Below are 10,041 nucleotides of genomic sequence, written 5' to 3' on the forward strand. Positions count from 1 at the left end.
AGAGAGAGAGAGAGAGAGAGAGAGAGAGAGAAGAGAGGAGAGAAAGAAGGGAAAGGGGGAGGGAGAGAGAAGGAGGAGGGAAGAAGGACAGATAAGGAAGGAGGGAGAGAGAGAAAAAGAAGAGAGTGAGAGAACGTGTGTGTGTATGTGTGTGTGAGAGAGACACAGAGAGAGAAAGAGAGAGACAAAGACAGAGAGAGACAGAGAGAGAGAAAGAGAAGAGAAAGAAGAAGGGAAAGTGGAAGGGAGAGAGAAGGAGGAGAGAGAAGGGGGAAAGAGGGAAAAAGAAGGAGAAAGAAACAGACATACATACAGAGACAGAGAGACAGAGAGAGAAGCAGAAAGAGCGAGGGTGGGGAAAGGACCAGTGGGAAGGGGGGAGAGAGCTGTCAAAAGAGAGACAGTCAGGGAGAGATCAAGGCAGGAGAAAGAAGGACAAAGCAATGCAAAGAAAGGCGGGGAGGAGACAGGGAGAAACAAACAGAAATGGGGTAAAAAGATAGACAGAAAGACAGTAATAACAAGAGAGAGGGAGAGTCAGAAAGAGGAACAATGGTAATCTTTTCCCCAGACCAGGCAATTTCATGGACCGTTTGAGGTTGCATTGTAATTGTAGAGATGAAGGGGGAGGATTTGCTGTGGGTCAGACTGTCTTTTTGTAAAATTAATTAATGCTCAGAAAATTACTTCAGGTTCTGATATTTTTTGCTGAATTATAATCACTGATTATCCTTTCCAGTTAATTTTTTTAAAATGAAAACCAAATGCCTGAGATCTGGTCCTCTGTGCCCCTAAGCTCTCTGGATGCACAAGTAAGTAATTTGTTATTGTTCGTTCATTTCAGTTATGCCTGACTTTTTGTGGCCCCATTTTGGGTTTTCTTGGCCAAGATACTAGAGTGGTTTGCATTTTCTTCTCCAAATCATTTTACAGATGAGGAAACTGAGGTAAACAGGGTGAAGTGACTTGCCCAGGGTCCCACAGCTAGCAAGCATCTGAAGCCACATTTGAACTCAGGATAATGAGTGTTCCTGACTCCAGACCAGGTGCTCCATCCACTTCACTACCTCGTTTCCCAGGAAGTAAGTAAAGAGGTCTGGAATTACAAGGTATCTCCCACATCAGCCACAACCACACCCTTCTCCAACAGTAGGAGAAAAAAACAACTCAGATCCCTGAGGTCAAGCCTATGAGATTGAAGGCTTCCTCATAAGGAAAACGGTGTCCTCATTGGGCAGGATTTCATCTTCCCCCTCAGACAAGGATCTCCTCATAAAGGCAGATGGTCCCTCTGGCACCTCAAGGTGCTGAAGTGGTAGAGAAGAAACATCACATGGACCCCATTCTCCCCGGATAGCTAAACTAGGGCAGCAACCTGACCTAATAATGATAACTCATATTTATGTACAGAAACGCAACATATATGCTTTAAGGCTTCCAGGGCATCTCCTCACCTCTGGACCCTGGCTTTCTGGAGGACTCGGTTCAAATCCTCCTCCCTGCAGGGGGCTTTTCCTGGCCCCCCCCGCCTTTCCTTGCTAGCACCTGCCTTCTTTGAGTACCCTCCATTTATACAGCACATATCTTGTTTGAACATATTTGTTTGCATGTTATCTTCCCCATTCAATTGTGAACTCCTTGAAAGCAGAGAATGTGGGTTTTTGGGTTTTGATTTTTTTTTTCTGTTTTTAATTTTTTTTTTTGTATCCTTAGCACTTAGCAGTGCATGGCATACAGTAGATACTAAATAAATATTTGTTGACTGATGTGATTCACATCAAGGTAGGGAGTACAAGTATTTTTATCTGTATTTTATAGATGAGGAAACTGAGTCTCAAAGGGGTAAGGTCATTTGCTCCTGGTCCCCTGGCTGGGATTTGAACCCAGGGATCCTTATTCCAGATCCAGCACTCTCCTCACCAAACCATTCCCTTAGAAGGAGCTCCTTGGGGACAAAGTTCTCATTTTCCCCCTTCCTGTATTCCCCAGTCCTTAGTACGGTACCTGAGGTGGTATAAGCCCTTAATAAATGCTTGGGACCTCACTCTGCCCCCAGCAGTCGTACATCTTTGTCTCTCTAGGGATGGGGAAGGAGATGCTCCCAGAGGATAGGCCAGGAGGCAGAGGGGGTAGCGTGGGCGGGGGGCAGCAGTCCTATCCTTCCTTCCCCAACCCTGGTAGAGCTGCTTCCTCCAGTCTCTGGGGAACTGGGGGTTGGCTCCTAGGATTCATCGGGCGGCAGTCAGCTTGGCCATCCCTCCCCTTCTCTCTCCACCCCTCATCGGTTAGCACAGACCTCTTCTCTGGAGCATGGCCTGGTCAGGAAGCTTTGCTTCCAGAGCCTTGAAGAGACCCTCAGCCAGGATCTTGCTTCCCCCTCCTCTCAACAGGTCTCTCCTAGGAGGGGGAACTCAAACCCAGTCTCTCCATCCAGGGCTGAGGAGGGATAGAAGGTGGCCACACCACTCTTCCTAATGCCTGTCCTCTAGTTCTGAATTTATGACCCTCCCATCCCCAGGGCCCTGCAGGTTTTGTACATAAAAGGTGCTTCATGAGTGTGAAACAGAACAAAATGGAATGGCCCTCACTTTGCTCTGTCCCCTTTCCTCTTTCCTTCCCCCATCCCACCAGCATAGGGTCAGGAGCTCTGCAGAGAAAGCTGGACATCATGCTAAAATGCTTTATAAATATTAACTCATTTGATCCCACAACAACGCTGGGAGGTAGGTGCTGTTATGATCTCCATTTCACAGTTGAGAAAACTGAAGCAGACAGAGTTAGGTTAAGTGACTTGCCTAGAGTCACATAGCTAGGAAGTGTCTGAGGCAGGATTCGAACTCAGGTATTCCCATCTCCAGGCCCAGCACTCTCTATCTAGCATGTATAAGCCAATCCCCTTGGGGTTTCTCCAACAGGCCCCCTTCCAAATAGTACTTCTACTGTATCATAGCTATGGGCGTAGTGGGAAAAGACCTAGGTTCAAATCCTGATTTTCATACTTCTGGGTTGTGTGTGTGATTTTTTGGGGGGGCACATCACTTTACCTGGCTGAGCCTCAGTTTTCTTATCCATGCAATGTAGATAACAATACTCCCCCATGTCACAGGATTGTGGAAGCTGTTATCATTATAGAATTGAGTTGTCCCTAGTGGATTGCTATTATGGAACAAGGGAGTGGGTGTGGATTTCCTTTAAAAGGCTCTGTAGGAGGGAGGCTGTCCAGTAGGATGGTGGGCATAAACAGCCTGCAGTAGCTGGTCAATGATGAGGACCCAGGCTCGAGACATGTCATGAAGCACCACTGAGGTCAGGAAGGACTGTGGCAGGAAGTGGATGGGTCATAGACCCAGAGCATAGGACAAAGAACGATAATCCAAGGGTTTCAAGAGCTGAAATACCAAGAGGTTCAGGAAATGGCTCCCAGCACCTCGAGCAGATCATGGAGGGTTTATGGAGGAAGATGGACCAGAATGACCCAGGATGAGGAGGCACAGATGGACTGTGCCCTCCATGAATCCCTCAAAAGCATCATAAAACAGGGCTTCCCTGGACACATCTAATCTCCTCCATCTCAACATGTCCCTGGAGAGGAAAGTGGAGCATGAGGGAAGGGCTTTCCTCCCAGACCTGGGAACCAAGCCAAACCATGACCTCTATAGTCTGCATTCTCCAGCACCAAGCGCAGTGATTGGTATATAGTAAGCTCTTAATAAATGCTTGGTGATTGACTGATAATAGTACCTCCTGCCTTAGGTTGGCTTTGTACTCACCTTCTTGGTGTAGCCCATGGCCTTCAGGACAGAGTGGTTCAGGGTCTCCAGGGAGGCTAGGACATCCTCATAGTCTCCCATGTGGTCCACAAAATAATCTAGGGGAAGGGGGCAGAGGGTAAGGGCTGATCAGGGCACATCTGAACTCTGTTCTTACATTGAGATGGCAGAAAAGCCCCTGTTATGGCCTTAAATGGGGGAGGACAATTGAGGGTATTCGTGAGTGGGGTATAGACAAAGGGGGCCAATGAAAGGTGTCAATGGGAAGGTAAATGCCAATGGCATTGGCTTTGGGAAAATTTCTGCATCTTCCATCTCCATTCTTATGCTCCTCTTGCCCCCTTCTCCCTTTTTTGCCTCCCTCCAAGGCCCTCCTATCTAGTTTTGTTTGGGATCCCCCTTTCCACCCTTTCCCAACTTCCATCTAGTATCCTTCTCCACCCCATACCCATTAACCACAGGGGCACCTACCACACAGCTCTTTGGTGTCCACATGGCTGCAGAGGGAGGGAAGAAGGGAGAGAGATCGGGAAGGTCAGTGCACTCGAAACCGCCCAACCCCAGGTGCAGTCAACATTTTCATGTATCCAGCTCAGGGCACCCTAGGATGGAACCCCGAGGTTTGGAGCCCAAGTGAAGGGGGAGGAAGGCTGGCAGCACTATGTGGTGGACTGAACTTGGCATCAGGAAGACTCAGGTGCAAATGCCATTTCAGATCCTTGCCCTGAGTGACCCTGGGCAAGTCACTCAAAAAGAAAAAAAAACCCTCTACATGACTCAGTTTCCTCACCTGCAAAATTAGGGGGTTTAATTCAATTGTCTCTAAGTTCTCTTCAATTTTAAGTCTTTGATTCTGTGGGATGGGAGGGTCCTATTCAAAGGCAAAATATTCCCTGCTTTTAGTCTACCATTAGAGTGACTAATGAACAGCAAGGGGAGGGAGGAGGGGATTATTTCCAGATAGGACTAGTTAAAATCTATAGATGTTCCCTGGGAGGACCCTGAGGATGCCCTGGTCCTATTCCATAAGCACATTACACCCCATCCACAGAATGTCAGAACTGGACAGAACCTTAGAGGCCACCAGATTCAGTGCCATCATTTTACAGATGAGGAAACTGAGGCATAGAGTTGTTCATTGATTAGCTCAGGGTAACATAGCTAGGAAGTGGCAGAGCCAGGTCCTGTACCCAGTCTGCCTGACTTCAAAGCCAGAGTTCTTTCTTCATGACTCGTCACCTTTGGAACTGAGCACCAGAGGGATAAAAGGGGATGAGTCATTGGACACTGGATGGAGAGGCAAGGGGCCTAGCAAATCCCTCCTTGAAAAGATCCATGGCTTTGAGATCAGTCCCATTTGGTGGGGTCAGGAATGATGGTGATGCAAATGGAACGTCTGTGAGCTTCTGTTCCCACTCAGCCGAGAAATGCTTGACAGGTGGCCTGTGTGAGGCAGGCAGAATTCCCCACCACTGAATCCTCCACAGGGGGAGAGATGAAAGGAGATGATGCAAACTGCTGAGAGAAAGTGGAACTTCAGAAAGGGAGGGATGTGGAGAGTGAGGGAACCTGTTGTCAAGAAACCGGAGAGAGAAAACAGCAGGAGATGATAGAAGCAAAGGCTGCCAGAGGGGGCCAGAAGAAAGGGCTGGACAGCAACAGAGTAAGGTCTGGCTGGGGAAGAGTCAGACTTATCCCTGGACAAACAGGGAGAGCCTGGCTGGCCGGCCAGGGGCTGGCTAAGGGCATGCACCGCCTAGACTAAACTCAAGGGAAAGGCCTATAGAAACAAGCCAGAAAGTAATCTGATCTGTCACTGATTGACCATCATTGGTCCTCTTCAGAAACAAGCAACAACCATCTGGGGATGAGAGGAAGAGAAAGGGGGAAGAGAAAATGAGCTCAGGGGAGAGAGACTTAATCAGAAGCCACTGAACGCAATCCAAAAGCAGACAGAACCACTGAGTCTGGATTCAGGCAGCTTCAGAGGCAGCTGTGAGTAGATATGGGAGCCAGCAAGGAAGGATGGAGAGACCCAAGTGGGACTGAAGAAGTGAGCTGGCCAACCTTGAAATGAAATCTACAGAAAGCCCTGTGACTATCAGATCATTCTATTAAGAGGAGTTAATTGAATTCTAAGACTGCACCCACAACACACCCCCACACACACATATGTATATATGTATGCATATCTACTCTAAGACTATTAAAATTAAGTTTTTAATTGGTATTTTTTAGCATCTAGATTTCCCTTTGTCTTTTTCCCCTTCTCCTGAGATTTTTTCAGTCAACAGTCAGTGTCCAAAATCCAACATTCATTCATTCATCCATCCATTCAATCATTCACCAAGGCTGCCCTGACAGTCCCCAAATTGACTGTCTTTAGCAATCATTTGTTACTTACCCATTCACTTCCTCATTCATTCATTTATTTACTTATTCACCATGCTAGGTGCTGATGGGGATACAAAGGCAAACTCCTTGGGGTCAGGAACTATTTCGTATTGGTCTCTATTTTCGGAGCCTAGAACATAGTAGGTTGCTTAAGAGATGTTTCCTGATTTAAATCGAATAGTTTCTCATGTCACAGAGCTTGCAGTCTGATATTATTCCTTTCATATATGCCTAGTCTTGTCTCCTCAAATAGATTGTGAGCTCCAAGAGGGCAGAAAGTGTGTATTTTGTATCTCTCATAGGGTCAAATACAAAACTGGGCACAACTGACCTCAGCGAGTATGTATGCATCATGGTGAGTTTCTGTAGCAAAATGATTCTGGATGTACCCATCCTGAATGATTCAAAGTGTGTTGTGCCAAAGGGATGCTATGCATGAAGGGTCCGGAAAGAAGCAGAAAGGAAAAGCTTTGATCCCAATGACACTATACTATGCATGAGAAGAAAAATCGATTTCACTTGGATGGTGACTGAATGGCTGAGGCAAGAAACCTATTTCGGAAGCTCTGGGACCATCATAGAAATGCCTGGCATGTAAAAAGTTCACCCACCTCAACTCCCATGACCCAAACCTTCACTGTGGAGAAGTCATCACCCACCAGGGCTCTACCTCCACAATCCAGAGCTGTGACAACCTCTTATGTCACCTTTGTTCTCCCCCAGTCTCTAGTTACTCTATCCTTTCCTGCTTTCCAAGCCATCAACTCTTGCTCTGTCCTCACATTCCTCTATTTCTAATCGTGATCTGATTGTTTACCCATTTAATTTTATACTCTCCTCTACCTTCAAATCTCTGATCTTCTTGTTTGATCAATACCCATTCCTTTCAAATTCCTACTGTTTTGCCTTCTCCCCTCCTACTCTGGTACACTGACATATATTGACAGAGGAGGTCAGGCATACATTTTGACTGATCCACTATAAAAATGTTAGTTAATTTCAACTGGGTCCTCACCACTGCATGGCAATCCTATGGCTCCCTGATTAATTATCACCCTCTATCAAGGCATCTGTTCTGAATCTTCTCTTCTCAAAGCATCTCTGTCCTTACTTTCTCAGCAGAAGACACTGTCTCATATTTTACCAGCAAAATGGAGGCCATCTATCATGAACTCCCTTTTCTTCTTAATTCCATACCTCAAATACTTTGAGTAATAGTTATTCTCCATTTCCTACTCTTTTGTTCCAGTCTCTGAAGAAGAGGTATCCCTTCTCCCTACTACCACCTACTACAATAGTTTCCTAAAGGGTGTCCCTGATTTCAAGTTCTTCCCTTTCAAGTGATCCTCCATACAACTGTCAAATTGATATTCCTAAAACACAGGACTCCCCATGTCATTCCTCTCCTCAAGAATTCTCACAGGCTCCCTGTTGCCTCTGGGATAAAATACAACCTCCCTTGTGTTGCATTTAAAGCCCTTCACAATATGCTGTCGACACATCTTTCCTGAATTATTTCCTGTTGTTCCCTCTATGTTCCAGCTGATCTGGCCTACTTGGGGTGCCCTATACACAACATTCTGTCTCCATCTTCTATGACTTTTCATGGGATGGCCACCATGTCTGGAATATTTCCTCACCTATGCTTCTTGGAATCCCTACCTCCATTCAATGGTCATCTCAAGGGCCCTCTCCTACATTCCTGCTCACCCCCAGCTCCCTTAGAAATCATTTTATATATACTTATCTGCATATATTGTTTCTCCTCAGTAGAATGTAAGCTTCTTGAGGGCAAGGATTATTCTATTTTTGTCTTGGTGTTCTTAGTGCCTGGCATTTAGCACTCAGAACAACAATGCTAGTTGACTAGTTGACTGACATAAGAGAAATTTAATAAATCTTCACTGACTTGAATAAGAGTCCTTGGGTCAGGCCATTGGTCAGGGAGGGCATGGGGAGGACAAGGGGAGGGTCCTGAAAAGCTAGGTCAAGGAGGACAAGCCCTCAAAGACTTGGATCTTGGGAAGGAGAGGCCACTGAAGATAGACTTTCAGGAGAGTTCCTATGAAAAAATCTGGGGGTCTCAGTGGATTGTAAACTCAATATGAGTTAATAGGATGTTGGTTCAGTCATTTTTCAGTTGTGTCTGACTCTTTGTGACTCCATCTGGGGTTTTCTTGGCAAAGATACTGGAGTGGTTTGTCATTTCCTTCTCCGGTTCATTTGGCAGATGAGAAAACGGAGGCAAAAAGAGTTAAATGACTTGCCCAGGGTCACACAGCTAGTAAGTGCCTGAGGCCAGATTTGAACTCAGGAAGATGAGTTTCCCTGACTCCAGCCCAGAGGTCTCTCCACTGAACCACGTAGCTGCCCATAATAGCGCCACTAGGGTACATGGTACCTAAAAAGACTAATGCTATCTCAGGCTACATTAAGAGAAGCATAGTGTCCAGAATGAGGGGAATAATAGATTAGATTGATCAATACATACATACATCCATATGTGTATCTATGTATATATATATGTGTGTATATAGATACATACATAAACATAGATATGTATATATATATATATATATGTGACTAGATAGATAGATGGATATCCTCTGCATTGTTCAAGCATATCTGCTTCTGGGCTCCATGTTTCTGGAAAGACACAGATCAGTGGAGAGCATCCAGAAGAGAGGAAATGGGAAGGTGAGAAGCCAAGAGAATACGTGATATGGTAATCTCTTGAAAAGGAATGGGGATGTTTATCTTGGAGCAGAGAAGGCTAAGGGAGAGCCTGACAGGATGGGAGAGAGACAGATCCAAGCCTTCGTTGGAGGTCATTGAGCAGAGGCAGGAGGATCATGGGTTGAGGACGTTCCTGGGGGGATTGTTAATCAGGTACAGGATGGATGAGAAAGCCTCTGAGGTCCCTTGTAACTTAGATTCTGAGATTCTAGGATCTCCTGGTGTAACTGAGGGCCCGGCTGGGTTACTCAGAACCTAGGAGAGTAACCCCAACAATTTATAGCTCTCTGACAAAGGGCGGGGACGACTTCAGAATAAGGAAGCAACAGACTTCTGGGACCATACCTAGCTACCCCTAATCCATGTGTTTCCAAGAGATTCCTTTTTCTATCCTTCCTCAAGACCTTTATTTTGCCATCTTCACGCCGAAGAAATGGACCCTGACCTTCTCTCTCAGAAAGAGGTTGGGAAAGATTTCAGATGTGTGGACCCCTCAGTCACAATAGAAGCAATGGGGGGTCCTCTAAGGTCCCTTAAGATCCTGTCAGTTTTGTCCAGTGTAATCTATAATTCCTCGGAAAGTGACTTTTGGACAAGCTGCTGTTTTTAGATTAAGGAAGCTCCTTTCCCTAGTGAGGAAAATTGAAAACGGTCATCCGAGAACGGTTGTCTTTCTCACCCCAAACCATGCATTTTGATCGGTGCAGCCGCAAAGCCGTGGCTGCCATGGGCTGTGAGTGGTCCTGGGCTATATGAACAGCCCCGTGTTGGGGAAATGTGAGGACTCACTTGGTATTGTCAGAGTCGATCGTGTGAAAAAGCTTCTCAAGTTCTTCTTCATTAAGGACACCATCTGAAAAAAACAACTGGAATTCTTCCAAGGACAACTTCCCATCATCTAAAAGAAAGAAGACAGGAGGCATGAAGGGTCTGGAGACAGGGCAACTCTGTGATCCATTGGGACCAAGGAGGAGGGAGAATGGAAAATCATGTGATCCCCAATGCACAAAATGTCCAGCCACAAATACTTCCCAAACTTGGAAGGGACCTTTACACTACAGATAATCCCCAAATTCAGACAAGCCCCCAAACCCAGGTAATGACCCACATACAATCCCCCAATATGGATAATCCCCAAATC

General features: G+C 46.0%; 1 protein-coding gene across 1 annotated transcript in view; it reads right to left on the minus strand.

Moving 5' to 3' along the window:
• The window catches only part of NECAB2 (N-terminal EF-hand calcium binding protein 2), a 54,104-nt gene that overhangs the window by 25,978 nt on the left and 18,085 nt on the right, over positions 1-10,041 (minus strand). The window contains exons 3-5 of the mRNA XM_069085661.1: positions 9,690-9,798; positions 4,242-4,267; positions 3,771-3,868 (exon numbers count right to left, since the gene is read on the minus strand). Coding sequence (XP_068941762.1) covers positions 3,771-3,868; positions 4,242-4,267; positions 9,690-9,798 — 233 coding nt within the window. The remainder of the gene's footprint in view (positions 1-3,770; positions 3,869-4,241; positions 4,268-9,689; positions 9,799-10,041) is intronic.

Source organism: Petaurus breviceps, unplaced genomic scaffold (genome assembly GCF_028583685.1).
Source record: "Petaurus breviceps papuanus isolate PSGF00001 unplaced genomic scaffold, PetGlider_PUasm1.0 176, whole genome shotgun sequence".
In the NCBI taxonomy this organism is placed as follows: Eukaryota; Metazoa; Chordata; class Mammalia; order Diprotodontia; family Petauridae; genus Petaurus; species Petaurus breviceps.